At 39.0% G+C, this 25,878-nt stretch overlaps 1 protein-coding gene across 1 annotated transcript in view; it reads left to right on the top strand.

The window, feature by feature from the left end:
- The window catches only part of RFC3 (replication factor C subunit 3), a 145,103-nt gene extending 119,498 nt beyond the window's left edge, over positions 1 to 25,605 (top strand). The window contains exon 9 of the mRNA XM_012502063.2: positions 25,134 to 25,605. Within this exon, the coding sequence (XP_012357517.1) occupies positions 25,134 to 25,172 (39 nt within the window). The 3' untranslated portion in view covers positions 25,173 to 25,605. The remainder of the gene's footprint in view (positions 1 to 25,133) is intronic.
- Positions 25,606 to 25,878: the final 273 nt, after the last annotated feature.

The raw sequence follows: 25,878 nt of genomic DNA, 5'->3' as shown, positions 1-25,878 counted from the left end.
ACCAGGGTATTTGCTGGGACTTCATGTCCTTGATGAGCTCTGAAATTAAATTTTTGTCTCCCTAACGCAATGAGACTGCTGATAGTTCTGCCTAGCTTCTCAGCCTGCAGGCCTGCACATTCTTCTGGCCTTTTTAGCTTCTAGTCTTGCTCTGTTCATGAATCAGCAAATAGCTCAAAGAGAAAAAGCAGAAAACATTTTTAGTTTTACTTCTCTGCACTTCCATTTTGTCTGGAATATTTGAACCTTAAGTTCTAGCTTTTTGGTATGATGCTTGCAATCAAATTTTTTAAATTTTACACGATTTTGCTAGTTGTACTTGGAAGGAATATTATTTTACTGAAAGCTACGGTTTGCATAACCAGAAGTTATATTCTAAAGTCTTTTCAATGATGTTAGTCATATTGAGGTATCATTAGCATTTTGCGCTTTCCTGACTCAACTAAGGGATGTAGTAAATGAATGTCATTTGTGGTTCTGTATATGTAACTGAATTCATAACCTATTTAAAGTTTATTTAAAGCTGCCATATAGTAGTCGATACTATTACATGGAATTTTTATAACTATTGTTTTTAAAAATTATTTTCTTTTAAAAGATAATCTAGCACATCTTATGTAATACATCTTATACAGTGTTTCCTGAAGTTCAAAAAATCCAGAATTCTCCTTTTATTTTAGTTTGAAAGAATCTAGCAAGTACTATAAACTGAAACATATACAAAACCCGTGCATTTCTTTAACTGTTCAGTGGCAAACTCCTCACAATTCATAATTAGCTCTGATACATGTTTCTTCAGCAAATTTGCTATGTTTCTTATAGTAATATTTGCTAAGACACGCATTTCAGTTTGGTATCATAGTGTATTCTGGCTATTATCTGAACTATGATTACTGTTTCAGGAAAGGTAACTATCTCTTCTGTGGTATGTGGCTTTAAATCGCTTACTATTTGGTGGAAAACCTCCAAAGAAGTATCCCAACCTTTCCCAGTGTTTCATGGAATTTCGTTAAGTCTGAGATGAACGGAAACATTTAGTTTTTTTTCTTCAACATATTCTGATTGTGTTATCTTAAAACTTTAGATCTTGATAATAATACATTTTAATATAATAATTAGCTATTATTTCAAGGTACATTATGCACTTAGAGTTTCAACATCAATGGCAGTGGGCTCATCCATATTTCACATACTCTTCTTAATTGTTTCACCCTTTTTTACAGACTTCCTGTGATATCTGATTAAACTCTTGTAGTTTTATACCATAATAAGTTTATAAAAAATACAGGAGCAGAATTAAATATCAGCACCATTATTGTTGTTTTGGGGTACATACTACTAATTCATAGATCCTCCTGCTATTTGAATGATAGGGTAATTAATATCTTAATATTTTTTATCACATTAGCTGTATACTTGTAGTCAATTGATGTAGTGAGTAGATTGAATTGGAATGCCAATGGTTCTAAATTCCCTGGAGAAAATGTTGAGAAGTCTGGTGCCCACCTTTAGCAGTTGGCCTGTTCCAATGAGATGAAACCTTGACTGCTAAGGTGCCATAAAGTACAGCTGTTTCTGCCTTGATGAATGGAGTGAAGCATAGGAAACACCCTCGGAGTGGCTCCCATCAATAATCATTGGAGAATTTCATAATTTTGATTGTCAAGGTCAATATGTGGTAGTTTCCATGATTTTAGTCAAGGCCTTTAACAAAAAATAGCATGTGAACTAGTATGCTTATTAATAACATTTCATAACTTAATTTAGCATTCATTTTTCATTGATGGGCAGGGATAAGCCCTGCCTTAGATTCTGCAAGTTTCTGAGGCATCTTGCCTCAGAAATAGACCTAGGGTCTCTATTTTAAGCATATTACATATGTTAACTTCTTTTAATTTCATAACATGGCATAAGGTATGTACTATTTTTATTTCTAGCCTACAGGAAATAGAAGCCTGTACTAGTTTTCTGTTGCTGTTTAATAGATTACCACAAACTTACTGACTTAAAACATCATACATATTTTCTATCTCACATTTACATGGTCAGGAGCCTACCTACATGGTTTTTGCAAGGTTTCACAAAGCTGTCTAGAAGTGAAGATTAGGAATGTTTCCAGCACAAAGAAATGATGACTATTTGAGGTGAAAGATATCCTAATTACCATGATTTGATCATTATGTGTTGTGTGCATGTGTTCAAATATCACATGCACCCTATAAATATGTACAATTACTATCTATCAGTCAGAAATAAAAGATGTTGGATGGGGTTGAAATTCCATCTTAGGCTTGTAGTCCTCTTCCAAGTTCACATGGCTGTTGGCAGAATTTATTCTCTTGAATCTGTAGAACTCACAGGGGGCTTGCTTCTTTTTTGAAGCCAGAAGGAGATTCTCTTATTTTGATTAAAGTCAACTGATTAGAACTTTAATGACATCTGAATAATCCCTTGACTGTTACCATATTATATTGGTTAGAAGCAAATTCACAGGTTCTATTGGGCAGAAGCAAGCTTTCAAGGGGAGGTAAACATACAAGGGCATGAGTCATTGGCTCTCAATTTAGGGTATGTCTTTTACAAAGCCCCCCAAAATTAATTAACCTGCTTCTAGTCAGTATTGGTAGAGGGTAAGATTTGACTCCAAGCTGCTTGGCCCTAGAGCATAAGCACTTTGTTGCTTACTTTCTCAGGGTTATCCCTTCTCATACATTGCAACCTGAGAAAGGGTTGATAGGAATTTGTTTGCAGACGTTCAAGATCATGTATTTTGTGTATTTGTGTCCTCTATTCATTTGGTTGTTATGAACTCTATATATAAACTACCCTTCTACTTTCTGTGACAAGTGACATCCTTTTTCTTGTGCAATTAAAAGTGCTAAATTTATTTCAATCCAAAACACATCCTTTGCAAATCCCTACATTTGTAATATTGAACAAAGTGAGCAGCTATGCCATTTAAATAACAATTCCTTACTAACACTGCTCATTACATGTTTGAAATGTAAATCTTTGATCAATGAGTGATGACGATGAGTGTGCTGTTGATAATGCTCTGAGAGCATCTACTTTTAGGTGAAGAAAAGAATGCAAGGATGTGGAACCCATTTAGTCACACATATGTTTAAGCCCTAGAAACTGTTGGTTATATGGTTCATTTGCCATCACCATCCTCTATTCTGCTTGTTTTAAACACGGGATGAAAATCTTTCAACACAAGAATTTTGTGAAGTCACAGACTGACCCTTGAGAAATACCAGTAATCAGCCATTTAAAAATACATTTAAATCATTTTGTTTAAGTTCAAGGTGCAGGCATCTTCAGTTGTGCACCTAAAGTTAGCAGTTGAGAATGTAATTGCATTGCCCCACCCACACGCACACACTCAAATTTCCACGTATTCCTTTCTTTTTGCCAAGAGATGAGAAGATATTGCCCTGGATAGTCAAGGAAACAGTGGGGGCAAATGCAACAGCAACAGTCCATAACTGGTACAAAAAACTTCAGATTAACCCCTTGGAAACAACCAGAAGACTTAACTCAGCATCTCAGAAAGATCAAAATCTTGTCACAGAGCCAAAGGGCTCCCAGGCATAACATATTTTGTTATTGTTATTCTTCCTCTCATCTTGAGTTTCTGAGACCTATTTCCTCCTCAGATCCCGGCTAATCTGTTAGCCTTGTCAGCTCTTGCCTTGTGGATCAGACTTCTCCCATTTCTCTGCATTGTTGATTAATATCCTGCTTTCTGATCCCAGCTCACCTCTATGGCCTTTGCCTCATATTCTTTCATACTATTATTTCCATTTTAACCATTATATTCTAATTCTGTAGTGTGATTGGGAAAACCATTGGCAAGAAAGATACAAAAATAGAGCCCTAGGGTTAACGTTATGTCCTTATGATTTTTCATATTCATATAGTACTTAACACTTCATACATGTTAACTCATGAGACTTCAAAATATCCTAACGAGGGATTCTGATTCTTAGATACAGTTTGCAAATTAAGGAAGATAAATATATATAGAAAAAAAAACACAATAATAACAAACTTGACAGGAGAGGATTAACTTCTGGGAGCACAAAGTGGAGTTCTTGGCCTGAGCCCACAGCTCCAGGAAACTCCAATGAACTGAAAATGGCCTGTCTGGGTAGCGAGGCTCTGTGCATCTCTCTTCACGCTAAAGTTGAGTCAGTGAGGCATTATGATGTTTTTAATTTCTCAAGTGATATTAAAATACAGACCCACAGACCCCATCTGTTCTCTTGGAAGCAGAGAGATTGGCAAATGATAACACTACATGCCTTTAGGCATATACACTGCCTGATAATCACCATGTGGTTTCAACTAGTTCATGCTCAGATGAACCTGACATGAATTTAGAAAGGGCAAACACTCCTCATGAGATGGTATATTCTTGACTTATTATTTTAAACAGTACCTCCTTCCTGCTACCTGCAAACACCGCATTTGTATCCCTTTCTAAGGCAGGACATCTTGGAGTCATCTTTGCTTCCTCTTTCCATTTATCTTCTATATATCCAGATGGAGAATCTTATGCTTTCTTTGTGATATGCCTTTTGCTTTCTGATCGCACTGCCAGCACTTGAGTTCAAACCTTCAGTATCTCATCTGGAGCGCTGCTCCGTCGGCCTAGGAAATGGCTCTGACTCTGGTTCTCTCCACTTGGATAATCTCATGTTGCCTGGGGAATGTTTCTAAAATGGCCAATAGGAGAATCCCTGTCTGTAGAGTACAATTGCTGTGTTTGCCTTCCCAGTAGCACTTTCCCATTATTCTTTTAATAACACCCCGCATTTTAAGGAGAGACTTGTTACAGCACTGTTTTTTCCTTCCATCGTTATCAAATAAGTGTTACCGTGATCCAAACCAGCTCAACCACTGTCAAGACACATGACTCAGGCAGTCTAATTGGAATGTGCCCTGGGATTACTGGAGGGACATTGGTATACAGCAGTAGTTTCCAGACTTTTTTCTTTCAGAAACTCTTTGTACTCTTTAAAGTTATTGAGGACTCCAAAGAGCTTTTGTTAATGTGGCTTCTATCTGTACATTTCCATATTATAAATTAAAAATGATAAATACATTTATTATTTCATTTAAATACAAAATAGTAAACCCTTTACATGTTAGCATAAATAACATACTTTTAAGCATGTAGCTTTTCTAAAATGAAAATATTTTGTGAGAAAAATTGCATAGTTTTATGTTTTTGTAAATCTCTTTAATAATTACCCTAATAAACAAATCTACTGCACATGCAGTTCATAAAATATGTTGCTATGGATGAAGTGTATGAAGAAAATCTGGCCTCACAGATGTGTAGTTGGAAAAGGGAGAATCATTTTAATAGTCTTTATAGATATTATGGATATTATTCTTTGAGACTATACTAAAACTTGACAAGTGGCAGTTTCTTAAAGGTTAGTTGCAGTGTGAAATCTGAACCCATATCAGTGAACTTTTTGTACTCAGCTATAATAAAATCTGTTGGCACTTTGTACAGATCTTTTACATGTTCATGATTTCATTTGGAAATGCACTGATTATTTGGAAAGTATACGTTCATCAAGATATGCATATCTGCTAAATGATGACATGTTCATCTTATGATGTCTTAAACCACATTTACTAACATCACCAGTGACCTCATCTGAAAATTGGGATACCATCAAGCTTATAATGCAACATATATGTTGATATGGTTTGGCTCTGTGTCCCCACCCAAATCTCACCTTGAATCGTAATAATCCCCAAATGTCAATGTGTCAAGGGTAGGACCAGGTAGAGGTAATTGGATCACGGGGGTGATTTCCCCTATGCTGTTCTCATGTTAATGAGTGAGTCTCATGAGATCTGATGGTTTTATAAGCATCTGGCATTTTCCCCTGCTTGCACTTATTCTTCTGCTGCCCTGTGAAGAGGTGCCTTCTGTCATGATTGTAAGTTTCCTGAGGCCTACTCAGCCATGCGAAACTATGAGTCAATTAAACCTCTTTTCTTCATAAATTACCCAGTCTCTAGCAGTTCTTTATAGCAGCATGAGAATGGACTAACACAGTAAATTGGTACTGAGAGTGGGGTGCTGCTATAATGATACTCAAAAATGTTGAAGCGACTCTGGAACTGGGCAACAGGCAGAAATTGGAACGGTTTAGAGGGCCCAGAAGAAGACAGGAAAACGTAGGAAAGTTCAGAACAAGATGTGAGAAAGTTTGGAACTTCCTAGAGACTTGTTGAATGGCTTCGGTCAAAATGCTGATAGTGATATGGACAATGAAGTCCAGGCTGAGGTGGTCTCAAAAGGTGATGAGGAACCTCTTGGGAACTGGAGCATAGGTAACTCATGCTATGTTTTAGCAAAGACACTGGTGGCATTTTGCCCCTGTCCTAGAGATCTGTGGAACTTTGAACTTGAGAAGGATGATTTAGGGTATCTAGCAGAAGAAATTTCTAAGTGGCAAAGCATTCAAGAGGAAGCAGAACATAAAAGTTCAGAAAATGTGCAGCCTGGCGATGTGATAGAAAAGAAAAACCCATTTTCTTGGGAGAAATTCAAGTTTGCTGCAGAAATTCGCATAAGTAATGAGGAGTGAAGTGTTAATCACCAAGACAATGGGGAAAATGTCTCCAGGGCATGTTAGAGACCTTCATGGCAGCCCCTTCCATCACAGATCCAGAGACCTAAGAGGGAAAAATGGTTTTGTGGGCTGAGCCCAGGGACCCCCTGTGCCATGCAGCCTTGGGACATGGTGCCCTGCATCCCAGCTGCTTCAGCTCTAGCTGTGGCTAAAGAGGCCAAGGTACAGCTCAGGGCATTGCTTCAGAGGGTTCAAGCTTTAAGCCTTGGTGGCTTACCTGGGTGCACAGAAGTCAAGAATTGAGCCTGGGGAACCTCTGCCTAGATTTCAGAGAATGTATGGAAATGCTTGGATGTTCAGGCGCAAGTTTGCTTCATGGGTGGAAACTTCATGGAGTACCTCCGCAAGGGCAGTGTGAAAAGTAAATGTGGGTTTGGATCCCCCAAAGTCCCCACTAGGGCACTGCCTAGTGGAGCTGTGAGAAGAGGGCCACTGCCCTCCAGACCCCAGAATTATCAATCCACCAACAGCTTGCCCTGCATGCCTGGAAAAGCCTCAGACACTCAATGCCAGTCTGTGAATTCAGTCAGTAGAGGGGCTGTACCCTGCAAAGCCACAAGGGTGGAGCTGACCAAGGCCATGGGAGCCTACCTCTTGCATCAGCATGACCCGGATATGAGACATGGAGTTAAAGGAAATCATTTTGAAACTTTAAGGTTTAATGACTACCCTATTGGATTTTGGACTTGCATGGGGTCTGTAGCCCCTTTGTTCTGGTCAATTTCTCCCATTTGGAATGGGTGTATTTACCCAGTGCCTGTACCCCCATTGTATCTAGTATCTAGGAAGTAATTAACTTGATTTTGATTTTGCAGGCTCATAGGCAGAAGCAACTTGTGTTGTCTCAGGTAAGACTTTGGACTTGGACTTTTGGGTTAATGCTGGAGTGAGTTAAGACTTTGGGGGACTGTTGGAAGGACATGATTGTGTTTTGAAATGTGAGTACATGAGATTTGGGAGAGCCAGGGGTGGAATGATATGGTTCATCTCTGTGTCCCCATCCAAATCTCACCTTTCCCCACATGTCAAGGGTGGGACCAGGTAGAGATAATTGGATCATGGGGGCAGTTTCCCCCATGCTGCCCTCATGTTAATGAGTGAGTCTCATGAGATCTGATGGTTTTATAAGTGCCTGGCATTTTCCCCTGCTTGCACCCATTCTCCTGTCACCCTGTGAAGAGGTGCCTTTTGCCATAATTGTAAGTTTCCTGAGGCCTCCTCAGTGATGCGGAACTGTGAGTCAATTAAACCTCTTTTTTTTTATAAATTACCCAGTCTCAGGCAGTTCTTTATAGCAGCCTAAGAACAGACTAATACACATGTTTTCCAAAATCAGCAATTACAAAGCTAAACATTTATCATTTACATTAAGCACCGTACTCAAGTCTGAATAACAATAGTTTATGTATTGGTTATTCTTTCAAATTAAAATAGTATTCCATGCAAATGTGGCTCACAACTCAAACATTTGGCTGAGTGCTTTTCCTTATGACATGATTGTACTGTGGTGTGCAGTAGAAGTGCTTTAGGTGCACATGATGATTAATTTTATGTGTCAACTTGATTAGGCCACAGTGTGCCCAAATATTTGGTCAAATATTATTCTGGGTTTTTCTGTGAGGGTGTTTCTGGATGAAATTAACATTTCAATTGGTAGACTGAATAAAGCAGATTGTCCTTCCTAATGGGGGTGAGCCTTATCCAATAAGGTGAAGACTTGAATAGAACAAAAATACTGACCTTTCTAGGTAAGAGAGAATTTCTCCAGCTTCTGACTACAGATCGTGGGACTTGCCTGTCTCTCTCTGCTTTCTCTCTCTTTCTCTTCCTCTCTCTCTCTCTCTCTCTCTCTATACACACACACACACACACACACACACACACACACACACACACACATCATTATGGTTTGGTTTCTCTGGAGAAATCTAGTACAGTGCACTTCCCATTTAATTCCATAGAATATTAAAAATTCATGTACTTAGATTTTAGAGTTGATAAAATTAATAACTGTTACTGTTTCATCAGGGATATTCTTAAATAAAAGTGGTTTTTAAAATTTTTTACTGTGACTGTGTAGCAGTAAAGAATAAAGTGACTGCTAGTACAATTTTGGTGCCTCTGGCTAAGGCACTAGCAGTTTTAGCTAATGTTGATTTTGCACTATTAGTAAAAATATCGATATAATGAAAAAGGAAAAAAAGTCTTTGTATTATTATAAAAATAGTGTTGACCTGTGGATCCCTAAAAGGGTTTTAGAGACTCTCTAGGGGTCTGCAAACCATATTTAGAAAACCAGTGGAATAAAGAAATACTCCTTTCACCAAAATTTCTAAGCTTCTATCTTGATAATTTGGGCTTGCCCCAGCCATGTTCCCTGGCAACATGGAAGAAAGCGTCTGTAGTTAGGAAAGAATGAGGCCAACACACAGGTCAATTGAGCTGAGAGAAGAAGAGATAGCTCTGATAACATCTTTTTCTGTCTTGGATTTAGCCTTGCCTGAAGCAAGAGCTGGACTTTCTGCTTAACAGAGCCAATGTATTCTCTCTCTCTTCTCTCTCTCTCTCTCTCTTTTAACCTAATCCAGTGTTAGGTTTCTTCTCCTTATAGCCAAAATATTTCTATAAGATGGTCCCATCTCATTCACCCAATTTCCTCCTCTAATTTGGTATTCACTGTAAGCTCTTCCAAGGTTTCCACCCACATGTTTACTCTTCTCTTCACTTATTCCTCATGTGGTTCTTCCTCTCCATGCCATACAACTTCTACCTGTGGCTGCCAAAGTTCTTGAAGACTTCCCTGATGTCTCCAGCTCACTCTGATGGCTCTTCTTTTTTTTTTTTTTGGAACTCTGTCATGCTCCTATCAGTAGAAAAGTTTTCGGTGATAAATCACTCTCTGGTTTTCTTTTCTAATGGGTTTTGGTCTTGTCATTCTAACTAGAATGTTAGTTTCTTAATGGCAGAGGTCACATTTAAGTACTCTTTGCATATCACCAGGTATACTATAAGTACATTTTTTTTTTTGAGATGGAGTCTCGCTCTGTTGCCCAGGCTGGAGTGCAGCGGCATGATCTCGGGTCACTGCAACCTCTGCCTCCTGGTTCAAGCGATTCCCCTGCCTCAGCCTCCCGAGTAGCTGGGACTACAGGTGCCTGCCACCATGCCTGGCTAATTTTTTGTATTTTTAGTAGAGACGAGGTTTCACCGTGTGAGCCAGGATGGTCTCCATCTCTGGACCTCGTGATCCGCTGGCCTTGGCCTTTCAAAAGTGCTGGTATTACAGGCATGAGCCACTGCACCCAGCTGTAAATAACTTTTTTTTTTAAAACAAGGGGATTTTGTTTTTCTCACATTTCTTAGAAAAATTTCTTCCTTAGTTGACTAAATGGAGAAATTACCTTTCGAAAGGTATCCACAGGCAGCCTTCTGGAATAAAGGAAAGGTTTAGAGTAAATCACCTAATAGAACCACTGGCAAATCTTTATGGTTTCAAACCCATACAGGTGTTTAATATAATAACAAGTTGACAAATCAAAGATAATAATAGCTGCTATTTACTAAGTGACTTCTTTTTTTTTTTTTTTTTTTTTTTTTTTTTTTTTTTTTTTTTTTTTTGAGACGGAGTCTTGCTCTTTCACCCAGGCTGGAGTGCAGTGGCGCGATCTCGGCTCACTGCAAGCTCCGCCTCCCGGGTTCACGCCATTCTCCTGCCTCAGCCTCTCCGAGTAGCTGGGACTGCAGGCGCCTGCCACCACGCCCGGCTAATTTTTTGTATTTTTAGTAGAGACGGGGTTTCACCGTGGTCTCGATCTCCTGACCTCGTGATCCACCCGCCTCGGCCTCCCAAAGTGCTGGGATTACAAGCGTGAGCCACCGCGCCCGGCCTACTAAGTGACTTCTATGTGATAAGCAGTAGCTTAGATTCTTTGCATAAATTATCTTTAATTTCCACAATAATCATGAAAGGGAGATATTATTATCATTATCTTATAGCTGAGGAATTTGATCCAGAGAGCTTAAATAACTATTCCAAGGTGGCGTATAGCTTATCAATTGGAAGTCAAGATTCACAGTCATTGGCTTTAAGGCATGTAATTGTTCCATTTACATATGTTGTAAACACTCCCAAGAATAACATTGGATTCAATTGAACATTCATTTGTTGAATGCCTACTAATGTAAAGCACTGTACTTGGTGCCACAAGAGATTCTGAAGTGAGAAAAGAGCTCATGGTTTAGCTTGTTTATGTTTGGAGAATATTTTTCTCAGCAAGCAGTCAATAGACTTGAACACATAAGTGCACAATCCTCATTAAAATATGGTAACCAGCTCCCAAGAAGCAGAAGGGAATGACATGTGCCTTGAGGATTCATTTTTATTGAAAAATCATCTAAAAGCAGTACTCTTTAAATCTCTTTCTAAATTGATCTTGAAGACTACTGATAATGGAAGCAACTGCAGAGAAAGAATACCAGAACCATATGATGTGTAGAAGGAACACATACTTTGGAATCTGAAATAGGAATTTTTGGAAAGTGGGAAAAAGTTCAATTTTATTAGACTATATCTTAGCCAGTTCTGAATCTCAGGTTTTCATCTGCAGTTGCTGTAATATCTGTCTCACAGGAATGTTGAGCTGATTAAGTAAGTAGGAATAAAGAATATTGTTCACATACAGAGTTGGTGCTAAGTAGAAATCCCACTACTTTCCCCGGTGATCTCTTCAAATCACCCTCTTAACAACCACAACCTTGGATATGAGAAATGAATGTTTTAGTCCTAGCTGAAAGGGAGATGATGGCCCTTTTATCCAGCCTCCAATAAAAACTCAAGAACAACCTGTGTGGCATTCTTGCTTGGGCCACTCCTTGAAAATCATGAGGGACAGGATCTCACTCCTCCCAAAGTATCTTCCTAGGCAAATTCTTAGAAAGATTTTTTTTTCCTATCACAATTTAATTCCTATCAGAATATCTTTGTAATTTCCAGCCCTTGGTCGCAGATCTGTTTGCAGAAGCTACCTAGAAGATATTTCATTCCTTTGTATGGGGAGACATTCACATATTTGAAACCATAAATCTGCTCTTATAAAAAATTGGCTAAGTAAACTCTTCTTTGACTGTGTAGGATAAACATGCATACAGTTGTCTTTGAAGTCGTTAGCTCACATTGAAAAGAAGAAAAAGTTTAGAAGAAATTAAATATATAAATTTGGGGGAAAATTTATCTACAATTTTAGCTCATAATTTACAATTCCTATATGACTGTTTGGAAGGTATTTATTTTAGAATGGATGGATGTTCCTTATTAACCTGTAGGAGGGATTTGTGAATATTCTGTTGCTCTGAATTTTTAGTGGTCTAGATCTAGGCTGGATTTTGAGAAATATAAAAGAAAAAAATTCCTCTTTGGAGTGTGGTGTTACTCTTTAAAAAACAAAAAGCACAGTGAATAAAAGAAAAACCCAGTCATTTCTCCTGGAAGCCTTTTAATAGTGACTCAATGGCAATGTTGTGGTTGAAATTGTTGCTCCTAGATAATGAGAAAAGTTAAAGCCGTCTTCTCAACAGTGAGTAGAAAAATCTTTTAAATTTTAGAGATGTCATAAGTATAGTCTTAAGAAAACTGTTGGGAAAACAGTATCTTGTTTTATTTGCTTATTTCCTGAGGAACAAAAATGATTGCCATTTTACAACTTTATCCCTATAAAGTTGTAGCCTTCATGATGACATAATTCCCAGTCAGCTAGAATCCCGAGAATCAAAGAAGAAACTGAAATCTAATTACAGAGAACAAATGCAACAGGTCAGTTCTATTTCCATACATTTTTGGTTTGCCCAGTTCCCTAATTTTTCATACTTCTCTTTAGTCTATTCATTTTTTGCTTAAAAATTGAATGGAATTTTGACATGACATTTTAAAATAAATTTTTAAGAAGCATAAAACTAAAAACCTACTTGGAGAATTATAAGTGTTAGGTAATACATACAGTGTTAAGCAGAGTTTCACTAATTGGAGAATTTTACTTGTTCCTTTTTAAGTTTAAAAGGTAGATGTTGCATAACTCTGAAAATCTGAGATGATGAGAAGACCTCAGGCATGTTCTAAAAACAAGATTTTAAAGGAATGTCAAGTATGGCACTAAGAAAATAGTTTAAAATTTGTAATTTCCTTTCACCTAGCTCCCAATCCAGAAAATAATTGACAAAAAAAATTGATAGCAACCTTGTAAAGAGTTAAGGTAAAAAAGAATAACCTCTCATTATCTTTGTTTCTCAAGCAAAATATACATTTTAGTAAACAGATTTTGGGGGAAAAGATGGAATATCTACATTTACATGACATTAATAGAGGGCATAATTATTAGAGTTTCATAAGTGTAGGTAAGGAAAAAGATCACCATTCACAAATGTAAATTTTTGTCATTTTGAGAACATAGAAGACCCCTGAGTGATGGTCATTTCATCAAATGTCCATGAGCTTTGTATTCCAGGCCACAGAGGCCTTCCTTCACAGTGCTTGGACTATGATAATCTGACTATGATTTGAAGTTAATCAGGCCATTATGTGCAAAATTTGAGGATAGGGCCAACTTATCACAATCTACTTCCATTTTCATGAAGCCTGTCTTAGTTAGTTCAGGCAGTTATGACAGAATACAATAGTCTGGGTAGTTTAAACAACAAATATTTATTTCTCACAGTCTGGAGGCTGGAAGTCCACGATTAAGGGTGCTGGCAGATCAGGTGTCTGCTGAGGACCCACCTCCTGGTTTACAGACAGCCATCTTCTGGTTATGTCCTCACAAGGCAGAGATTAGAGAGCGAGTTCAGGTCTCTGAATCCCCTTATAAAATCACTAATCTCCTCAAGAGGGCTCCATCCTCATGACCTAATTAATTCTCAGAGACCTCATCTCCAAATACCATCACACTGGGGATAAAGGCTTCAACATATGAATTTTAGGGGAACACAAACCTTCAATCCACAGCAAAGCCCATTGCTTACTGTTACCTCTTTTCAAAATTCAGCACTAAGCTTAATATTGATGTCTCTCCAGCAAACATTTTACTTAAGTTGAGATTCAAACCAATTGAATGGGGCTCAGCAATTTGGTTTGGCTATTTCTCATGCAGCCTCTCTACATGGCCGTGTGTGTGGCAAAAACTCTAAATATTATGGTGCTAATTTCCCCTCCAGTGTCTAGAAATGGTTTCAGAAAGAATGATTACATCACTGAGCTACCAAGACAGAAACATTATAGGGTTAATGAACAAGAGTGAAGAAGGAGAAATGAAGCCTTCTCAGAAGCAAGCTACAGGAAGATTAATGTGTGAAATTCTACAAACTAACCAAGTTTAAGGAAGCAGTTGCAAGAGATAAATGATGGAGGACTTGTAAAAAAAAGGTTTAACTCTGCTTAACAATTATATTTGTGGGTATTTTTTTTCCTTATGCTGCTAGTACAAGCTACAAGTGAAAGAGTAGAATGAAAACAGCTAAAAAAATTTGCTATAATGCAACTAGCTGTCAGGTAGGAAGAGTATATCTACATCAGAAACAGGTGGTTACCTGAAGGAAGAGCGTGAGAGGGAAATAAATCTTTTATTCACTTTGACTATAAACCTAATCCTGATTTCACTCCCTCCTGACTAGTCCTTACCCTGCCTCTCAAAAGCACTGATTTTGCTCAACGTAAGTGTTGCCCAGTAAGTTTTAAAATTATCAAATTAGCTGGCTAATTTAAACATAAGCAAGTGATTGAACTTAAACATGAATGTACTTTAAGAAGTAGCTTAAAGTATATTCTGGCCGGGCGCAGTGGCTCACGCTTGTAATCCCAGCACTTTGGGAGGCCGAGGCGGGCGGATCACGAGGTCAGGAGATCGAGACCACGGTGAAACCCCGTCTCTACTAAAAATACAAAAAATTAGCCGGGCGTGGTGGCGGGCGCCTGTAGTCCCAGCTACTCGAGAGGCTGAGGCAGGAGAATGGCGTGAACCCGGGAGGCGGAGCTTGCAGTGAGCCGAGATTGCGCCACTGCACTCCAGCCTGGGTGACAGAGCGAGACTCCGTCTCAAAAAAAAAAAAAAAAAAAAGTATATTCTACGGCTAATACGGGTTTTCCTCAAGAAATAGGTTTCGCAGCCAAATAACTTCATGATGCTGGGCTAAACCAGTTAAATTTGCCCTACGCACCACCCAGATGTCTCAGGGGCTTCAGGAGGCCCACGTGCAGGCCATGTGCAGGAGAATGCAGCATCTCCTAAACAACTTTCTATCACTGCCCCAACTTTTCCAAACGTTTAAGGAGGAGCCTAATCTATAAAGTGTTGGTTAATAATGCATCTCTCAAAATATAAATAAATTACAGCATTCTTCAAATAGAAAAAAAATAACAAAGTTTAACAACTGTATCATTCACCAAATCTCTACTATTTCTCCTCTTCTTTGATCTATTTGTTTGCCATTCAACTCTTTAAATAAATGCAGACCTCTCTGCCAGTGTCCACCAATGTGTTAAAAATCCCCCTCTATCTTGCCTCCTCTTGGAAAGACACGGAGAGGACACAAAATAAAGAGAAAAGATTAAAGTGTATTTTCCTTTCTTGCACTGAGGTTAATTAAAAATACATCAGAAATATTGAAACATAAAAATCAGAACATTGGATTGGAAATTAGTGGTTGGATTTCTAGGAAGGATAGGTTAAAGTCCTAAGTATTACTTTAATCTCAGACGTAATCACAGCAGTGATTTCTGGGCCCACGTTGGTATAAAATATTTCCTGATGGCAGCTTGTGAATACAGACGAACACAGCAAATTGTACATCATCTCAGGAATACTGAAGCCCAAACTAATAAATTTCCCTAAACTCTGCTAAACTAGAAACATATGCTACAGGAGATGTTCTAACCTACAAATAAAATACATTATCTCATACCAAAAAGTATTTCCATATGCCCAAACCTTAAATGCATGACTGTTATGTAGCTCAGGGATTTTGTTTCTTAGAACTTCTGTATCAAGAACACATAAAGGAGAGTGTGGAGTCCCAGGAGGCTCTTCCCACTCTTAGCTGTGTGAAGCTGGGTAAAGCACTAGATGTCTAGTGAGGCTGTTTTTGATTGTTTGTAAAACAGGAAAATAATCCCTGCTTTAAGTATCCACACATATGTCCTGATAATCAAATGAGAAAATTTAGAACATAATAAATTGTAAAGTTGTATATGTGTGTTAGTTGTGAATAGGATATAATCTTGTACATCTCGTTTTTTTCCTTTCCTTCTGTCTGTATGTTTAGATCTATGCAGGGATCTAATGTCTGTCTGTATATATCTATTTATCTTCTCCATCATCATCTCATCATTTATCATCTAACATTTATCTACCTACTATCTATTATCTATCATCTATCTATCCATGATCATCATCAACTATCATCCATATATCTACTTACCTATATTTAAACATGTCCTTTTGTTATGCTTCTGTATATATACAACTGTATTGGTGAGTTTTTTACAGATTTCAAAGATGACTATAAATGTGTAGGTTATTTATTTCTTTCTCTTAATATTCTGAAGCATCCCGAAGACTATGTCAAAAAATTATGGTGAAAAGCTGAAGATAGTAATTTATTTGCATCAATTTTCTCAGAGCCTCATTGGATGATCAAGGCTACATTTCTTTTCTTCTTTATTGTTATAAAGTATTAGTTATGCCAGAGAGGAGAAAAACATAATTGGATTATTTAGGGCCTATATTTTGTAATGTCACCTAATTTTATAATATAACAGGTACCATTATGGCAATGCGAAATAAAACATGGGATGAAGTTGCTCAGGATGCAGAGCAGTGTGGTTGGTGTGCATGTTGCCCTGTTTAGTACCACTTATGACTACTGAATATTCTACCAATGTGCACAGAAATGGGCGCCATTTGTTTTGGAGTAACCTGAAAGAATGAGGCCCAATTCTGCTGCTTTAAAGGATGAATAGTTCTTTTGAAAGCCAAATACATAACTGTGAGGCCCGGAAGCTCTAAGTTCACTTAGACAAGTATGTCACTGTGATGGCTGGTCTTTAGCACAAGCGTAAGCCCACTGCATTGATTGTCCCAGAACTCAATGAAGTCAGACGTGAAGGTCTTCTGTACACCGTGGATGGTGTACAGATGGGGAGAGGAGGGCAACCCCTCAAAGCCTGGAGTCCTTCTCCAGTCTTGCCAGTCTCCCAGGCTGGCCAGGTGGCAGCTGGTCTGCCTACTTCTCTTTCTTTTACAGGTTGTTCCTGAACTTTTACTATTGTACCATACTCTGCTCTTGGAAATTAGGAATACAATGGTGAACCAGGCAGATGCTGCACCTGTCTTTATAAATCTTATATCCTAGTAGAGATGAGAGTTTTAAAAAAAATCATACTAACAAAATCAGACTCCAAATTATTATAAATGCCAAGAAGGAAATTAATAGACTGAAAGAACAAATAAAATGCAGGTGGGTCCATGGATAGGGAGATCAGAGAGGGACGCTCTGAGGAGGTGAGAGTGAAGTTAAGACATCAAAATCGATCTCAGATTAAATGCCAGAGCACGAAGAAGTTTCTGCTGGAAGAGGGTGATTGAATATCACAAGTAAAAGAAACGTCAGGTACAAAGGCCCTGAGGTGGGAATGGGCCAGGCCGTTTGGAGTGTAATGGCAGGGTCCCATCTAGGGAGTACAGCTGTAGCTTTTGAATTGTCATAGACCCATGCCCCAGGAGCAGTGAGGAAAACAAGTGAGTGGGGATTTCTGGAGGTATTTGCACTTTGCTCCTGTTCTTATAATCCAGTGGAGCTTTTCAAACTGAGATGGATGTGTTCCAGTATTTTCACAACTGACATGGTTGTACCAGATCAAACTGGATGAGTCTCAGCCCCGAGAGTTGGAGTTTTTCTGAACATACTTTGGAAATGTACTCCATGCAACAGCATAGAGATGGAAAACAGAAGGCATTTTTCAGAAACAGGAAATAGTCTTATTTATTATAGAGAGAGTGTGGGATGATGTCTGGTTTCAGGTAAGGCTTGATGTGGCTTCTGGGAAGATTGTGGAAAGCTCTGAATGTCAAGTATGTTTTTAACCCACCATAATGTTGACACCAGCAACTTGACCTTACTTGCAGGGATGAATACCATGAGCATCCTGGCTGCCCTCTGCATCCTGGCTGCCCTACCCCCATCATTACCTGGCACTTCCCATTTGCCTCCATGATCTAGGACATGCCTGGTATTGCAGAGGGTCTCCAAGGCCATGCTGGCATTCATTCTGACTAGTTGGTGTTTATTCATTACTGTTTATTAACTATTTTAAATGTCACTTATATTAGTTCCACAGAACTACTATTTTAAAAAATTCTGCATTTAAATAGGTTCGGAGATACAAGAAAGACATAAGATTCTGTGTCTCCAGACATGCTTGAGAGCCTCTTTCACCCCAAGTTGCTGCTCAGGGACCCAGAGATCCACAGAGTGCCCTTTGGTAACACTCCTGATCTGCTTCAGTGACTTTATTTAAATGTCTTTTGTGTTAAATTCCTCCCACACATAAGCCACCTCCACCCTGTGGTCTCTGCTCTCCTTCTAAAACACAACTACGATTAGGTTATTTCCCTGCTTACAAACTCGATAACTTCTCATGCCTGCAGAATACAGGCCAAACTCCTTATTAAGGGCTTCCAAGACTCTGCAAATGGTTACCTCTCCACACGTCAACACCCGTTATTCCCAGTTCTTCCCTCAAGGCCCCTGTAACCTAGACACAAATGACTATTTTGAACACAGCAAAGACTTCATTGCTCTTGGCTTCCTCTTGATTCCCTTGCCATAGACCCCTGATCTTGCAGACCCCAGCATAAACTGCATTCTTCCTATGAAAGCATTCTCTGTCTCCTCACTCCCAGTGAGTCTCCCCACTCTCAGCTCTCATGGCAATTTGTTTACATCCAGAACGTTTATCTCAGGCCCAATTGTGCTTATTGTTAGCCTTGTCCGTTTTGGTCTCCACCAGACAGTGATCTCTGGCACTACATAGTGTTCATCTCCTAATGACCCACCCTGCCCCTTCCTCTACCACCAAGGTATGGCTTTATACATTGCACCCATTTGCTGTTTTTTGTCAACCTAGGCTAACTGTGTCAGGCCATTCTTGCACTGCTATAGAGAAATTCCTGAGACTGGGTAATTTATAAAGAAAAGAGGTTTAATTGGCTCATGGTTCTGCAGGCTGTACAGGAAGCTTAGCGCCGGCATCACTCAGCTTCTGGGGACAGCTCAGGAAGGTTTTACTCATCACAGAAAGCAAAGTGGGAGCTTGTAGGTCACATAGTGAAAGCAGGAGCAAGAGAGAGAGTGTCAGGGGAGGTGCCACACACTTTTCAGTGACCAGCTCCCGTGCGAACTCACTGTTGTGAGGACACCACCGAGGGGATGGTGCTAAACCATTCATGAGAAATCTGCCCCCGTGATTCAATCACCTCCCACCAGGCCCCACATCCAATACTAGGGATTACATTTCAACATGGGATTTGGGTGGAGACAAATATACAAACTATATCAGTAACCAAAAAACAACAAAACAAAAACAAAAATCAAGTGATGGTATTGAAAGGGCACTCAATCAGAAGATCTGGTCTTCAGGCCAGTCTCTGAACCTGAACAGATATATGGCCTTGGGCACACTCCATAAGATCAGGGGCTCTGGTACCTCAAAGGATAAATGAAGAATCTTGCCCAAGTCTAGCTTCTCTGCAGAAACTTGAGCCCATGCCTGACCTTACATGTATAAAAATGCACTGTAATTATTTTTTAAATTTGCCTTGTTAGGCCCATTTGACACGCAGCCCGTGTTAACCTACCTTCCTTCTGTCAGTGAATTCTTCACCTACAAGGACTGGGCATCCTTCACCTAAGATTTCTGGTCACGTTGGGTGAATATCAAAGGTGTTTTGGGCAGTTCTTCTTATAGGTTAACTGTCAGGACCTCACTGGAAAATCAGTACACAGAAGGAGAATGACAAATAGACAGCCCTGGGAGGTGCAGGCTCCCCTTCTCCCACTGCCTCAATTCACACACCCTTATTTCTCACCTAGGGCACCCCAGCAGACTGGCCTCCTGCACTCATGCCCCAGATGGAGACCCAGGTGACCCCGAACATCCAAATGTGATCATTATTGCTTGCCTGAAATCTGCCAATGATCTCTAATGCTTTTGGGGCCACGTTTAAATGGCTCTTCATGATCTGATCCTCCCCGCTTGTCCTATGGTCACTCCATTATTCACTTCTTATTGCAGTCCATACATCACTAGCCATTCCCTATCAACTCAGGGTGGTCCAGTGAAATCCAGGACACCCAATTAAGTTTGAATCTCAGATAAATCACAAATAATGGTTTAGTATAAGTATGTTCCAAATATTAAATGGGATGTATTTATACTTACAGTAAAACATTATTTGTTGTCTATATGAAACTCAAACTTTACTGGGTGTCCTGGATTTTTATTTGCTACATCTGGCCACCCTGCCTATTACACACATGGTCTCAAAGACCCCTGCTTGCTCCCCTGCTGTCATTTCTTCCACGGACACATTTTTCTCCCTCTCCTCCTACTTCACATCTGTGCATCATTCAGAACTCCTTCCATTTCCTCGGCAAAGCCTCTGTTACTTCCCAATCTAATTTGGATGCTTCTCTGTGTTACCGTGGGCCTATGTCTAGTAATTTATTTATACAAACCTACTGTAATTATTTATTTGTATTTTTCTCTGACTCACTAAACATTTCCTGAGGGCAGGAATCATGACGTCTTCTTTTATCTATTTCTAGAAACAGAAATAGAATAACAGAATGGCTGGCACATCACAACTGTTCAATATTGTTTGTTTGATGAATCAAATGATGTCATTTACTAGCTTTTGAAAGCACACAAAGAAAAACATATGGGCAGAGGCCTAGGTTTCCAGGGTAAAGGAGAAGAAGATACCAGACATCAAAGCTGCTAACTCATTTCTGGATGGCCATATTTATGGGACAATTAAGGGGACTTCAGTTAGGAGGCAGGCTGCAGATACAAGAGGAACACTCAAGACAGCACAGTCAGAAAGCCCATGGCCAGATATCAGTGACTGAGAACATAGAGATCAGAGATTGGAAATAGTGCTTTGGAAGGCTTGCATCTCAGTAACCCCATGGAAGAATAAGCCTTAGGATAATGTGAATTTGACAGTAAAGATTAATGACCTGGCTGACAAATAAAGGCTATACCGTGAAATCTTTTCCTCTGTAAGAATTTTAGCAAAAGAGAAGGAATGGGACCATCTGGCCACACCTGTCTTAAAGAAAGTGATCTCATCAGCAATGGTCCCCAGAGGAGTCATGAACAGTGGCTTGGGAGTGTCAGGCAAGCCCTTCTTCTGGCTGTACAAAGTGATGGCGTGGCCAGTGCAGGCAGCAAGAGCTTGCAGAGGCAGGTGGTAACTTTCCTGTTTTCTCTGTAGGATCCTTTTCCCAAACTTCCTCTCCTTTCTCTAGACTGTTCGTGCCACTTCAAATCCTAATTTGAGAATTAGCCAGAGCTACTAGGGGGGATATGTAAAGGAAGATTTGATGGGTCTCCCGAAGAAAGGAGATCAAAAACACAGGCCATGAACATATCAGTGCCTCAGGGTCCCAGCTCATCCTGTCTCCTTTACTTCTTCGCAGAAGCTTTCCCCCATTTTTCTGTTCTTTTCTCTCCTCTTGCTTCCTATCAACCTAACCCCCAGCCCCACACCCCAAGTGAATGGCTTTTGGCTTAACGAATGTTTAATAATGGATAAGCTACTGTCCTACACTTTCAGAATAAATGTTGAGAGTCTGACAAATATTCACAGCTTTTACAATATACTTCTGGGGCATATCCTAAGGAACCAATCAGAGGCCAAATATTTATGTTCACTGATGTGCATTACAATATTACAATCTGAGATGCTCATGCAATAAAATACTATCCAACCATCAGAATAACATTTTCTGGGAATATTTAATAACAGAGGGAAATGCTTGTGATTGCCATCATGAAAATCATGGTAAAAGATTCTAAGTTCCAAATAGTATTATGTAGGTATGTATGTATAGATACATACATAAGACACAATGAAGCACAGGTTAGAAGCATGAGGCTTGGAGTTAGACTCTTTTAGTGACACTTTTACTGTTTTTTAGTTGAGGTTCTCTGAAAATTCACTGGGCATCAGGATGTCATTATAAAATCAGAGGAATAGAATTTGTCAATAGAACATTTTTGTGAATTTATATGAGAGATCCTTTGTCAAATGACTAGTCCTACCCACAGCAAGAATTCAATAAATGGTATATACATATATAAATTTAAAATATTACTACCAAAAATATATGAAAATCTTATTACCACAGGTTACCACTGAGTAGTGGTAGTACAGGTTTTTCAATTTATTCTCCATGTTTCTTTATTTTTAAGTTACATATAGTAAGTATATATTACTTTTACAATTATAATTAAAATATTATATTAAGTAAATTAACATAAAGTTTGCAACAGCTGAGATATTTATTTTGTTTTCGTTTTTATTTTCTTTTCTTGCTAGAGACAAGATAAAAAGATCTAAGGCTATTGCCAACAACATGCCAAGGTCAAATAGGAGACTCTGTGTAACCTAATATTTCTTGGCAGACATGAAGGCTCAGGATGGCTCTTGCCTACTTAAGCAAAACCTTAATTCAGAAAACAAGTCTGTAGGAACAGTTTGTGTTATATTTATAAAACTTAAAACTACCTAAACAGTAAGATACTGTAGTTTCTGAGAATCACGCTCTGCAGTGAGGACACCAAATTAATTATCGTCGATGAAAGACTGTGTTAGTGAGAGAAAAACTTAGAGACTCCAGACACACCTTTCCCTACTCACATGCCTGATTACTAACCTCGAAATGCTCTATAGAGCAGCGTGCATTTACTTAGGGACATTTTAATTTTGTTTGATATTTCCTCCATCCTCTGTTTCTGTAATGGACTTCCCTGACTTGTCTGTGTTCTGTGTTCATGTCTCTCTGTGGAATGACAGTTAATGAAGAGAAAGTGAACGTGTTATCACGGCCAACACTGAGACTGCAGGAGGAAAGATACGAAAGCCACAGGAAAAATACGAAAGCCTCACCAAAGAGGAAATAAACCACCCAAAATAAAAGGCAATTTTGTTTGTGAAATGTGAAAAATGTGATAATCTACTTTATTTACGATGGACTACATGTTAAAGTGTGGGGTGATGAAAAGAGCCACCTTCTGTCCTCTGCCCTCCGCCTTCAAGCTGGTCTTGACAATCATTGTCGTCCTTCAAATGATGAAATCGCTGCAGTAACTTTAGGGCTGTTTGCCCTGCTGCTGACCTCACTGTACACAAATTAGCCCTTCTTCTGAGGCTCAACTGTGCTATGTCCATTACCCTAGTTACTGCTCACAATCTACATAATGTGACAAATCACGAAACATGAACTAGTAAAATGTGTATTTATAAAGGAGGCAATACCATTATTGTTTTCAGAGGAGACGACAGTATGTCTAGAGAGCTCATGAAAAATAGAAGAGATAGAAAATGGGTATTCCAAAGCCTAGACTTTTTAAAAGCAGTTATCAATCATCAGCTATAATGAAAAGAATGTGATTCACAACAGTGGTTCTTCTGTGAGCCACATGGGTGTGGATTCCATTCAGAAGTAGTGCATAGTCCCCAAACTTGCACCTCACTTGAGCCCTGGATCCCTAAATCATTCTGTTTTTGTCCAGAGTTTCACAAGGTTGATTTTGAAAATGTTCCCACCAGCTGTGGCTATGGGAATCACAGTGGGAAATAAACACCATAGCATCTTCCCCATCATCCCTATCTCCTCCTTAGACAAAACACATTTTCCCCTAAATGCTAACTGGGCTGTCTGCCTCCAGCATAGACAATCTTTTACATTTGTACCACCAAGTAGTTTTAGCTGCCTGGACCACATCACCAATTGAATAGTATGATGTTTTGGGTAAGGGCAGAGTAGTGGGTTGAATGTTGATCCCCAAAAATGTAGGTCTATGTCCACTTCTCTAGAAACTCTGAATGCCACTTTATTTGGAAAAAGGATATTTGCAAATATAACTAAGTTAAAGGCCTTCAGATAAGATCACCCTGGCTTATACAGGTGGTCTCTATATCCAATGAAATGTGTTATTTTAAGAAACACAAAGAGGACAGACAACCAGGAGGGAGTGTAAACCTGGAGGCAGAGATTGGAGTGATGTGGCCACAAGCCAAGGGATGCCACAGAAGTTGGAAAAGTTGGAAGAGAGAAGAAACAATCTTCCCTAGAGTCTCTGGGGGAAGTCTGGCCCTGCTGACACCTTGAATTTGAACTTCTGGTCTCTACAATTATGAATCAATTTCTCTTCTTTTAAGGCATCTAGTTTGAGATAATTTGTCAAAGCTACTTCAGGAAACTCAGAGAAGCAGGTTCTAGAGTTAGCAAATGAGGATTATAGTCCCAAATTTGATATGGCCTTGGGCAAGTTGATAAACCTCTCTACAGTCACATCTGTAAGGTGAGGATGATAAAAATAATACAGTCATGAGCTGTTTGGTCAATGACAAGGTAGTCCTATGAGATTGTAATACTGTATTTTTATTGCACCTTTTTATGTTTAGATACATAAATACCATTGCCAACAGTATTCAGTACAGTAACATACTGTACAGGTTTGTAGCCTAGGAGCTATACCAAATAGTATAGGCGTGTAGTAGGCTATCCTATGTAGCTTTGTGTAAGTACACCCAAGGACGTTCACACATGGACAAAATCACCTTATAGTGCATTTTTCAGGAAGTATCTCTATCGTGAAGCAATGTAAGATGGTATGTTCCTCACATGGGTATTATGAGATTTAAATAAGATGTCTATATATTATTGTTATTGCATTTTTATGATGAAAAGGCCGAGGAAAGGGGTTTGCCTTAAGAAGGGAAGACAGTCCTCTAGAGGTGTATTGGATCACCACCTCTTATCAGATAGAAACTATCTTCAGCATTTAAACAGTGGTTCTGTTTTAGCATGTACCTAGCACATTTTGAAATATCCTAGAGTCTGTTTTCTGTAAGCACCTGGACAGGGCTTTGCAGGTGTCCCTGACATATGGCCTCAACTTGACCCATTGAGTGGACTGACCTAGTTTCACCACCATCTCTTATATTCCGCGTGCTCTTTAATGACATTGAATATTTACTTGTCTTTGCCTTATTTTCTTCATTCATTCATAGCTTGCTCCTGAGCCTTAAATTACTTCGAAGTGTATTACACATCCTTTGTATCCTCTATGGAATCTCATTCATAGTAGGGTCTGTGATAAACAATTGATTGGATAGTGAATATCTCTTACAGGCAGGTAAGCAGGAATCAAGAAGCTGTGACATATTCTGAGGACCTCCAAAGAACAACTTGCTACTGAGTGGACTTCTCTCATCTTTTAGCATGTGAAATTTTGCAAATGTAATCCACTTTGCTCTGAATGTCCTGACACCTACTTCAGAGCTCAAGATTCAGACTCCAGCCTGAATGTCATTTCCTGAGAAAATCCCTCCCTGACCCACTGTGCTGGTTAGGTCCACCTGCTAATCACATCCACAAAACCCTGTGCTTCTCCTTCAAAACACTCATCTCCTCTGTAATGATCAGATGAACTCGTGTCTTTCTCAGAGGACAATAAATTTGATGAATGGGGACCATGGAAGTTTATTTCCATCTGTATTCCTACATCTAACTCATCTCCTGGTACCTATTTGTCATGTATTTAATAAATACAACTACCTATGCCACCCTGAAATAAAATAATGTTGTTACTTTCTCTTCTTTAGCTTTGGTCTGCTATTTTCTCACAAATATTTTTTCTATGCACATTGGTTTGTCAGGGAGTAAAATGTCTGACATGTATATTATACTTTTATTACATTCAAATTACAGCTTAGGAACTTAATGGACTCAATGAAAAATACTACTTTTGGAAATGAGCACTTTGAGTTCTCAGTTTTCCTCTTCAATACTTTGTAACCCTACAGAGTGGCATGAATTTCTATAGCAGCAAGGATACAAGATCTCAATTTCTTGGACAAACCAACATGCAAGTAAA

The sequence above is a fragment of the Nomascus leucogenys genome, chromosome 9 (assembly GCF_006542625.1).
Source record: "Nomascus leucogenys isolate Asia chromosome 9, Asia_NLE_v1, whole genome shotgun sequence".
Taxonomy (NCBI): Eukaryota; Metazoa; Chordata; class Mammalia; order Primates; family Hylobatidae; genus Nomascus; species Nomascus leucogenys.
This window is presented reverse-complemented; position numbering and strand designations above follow the sequence as displayed.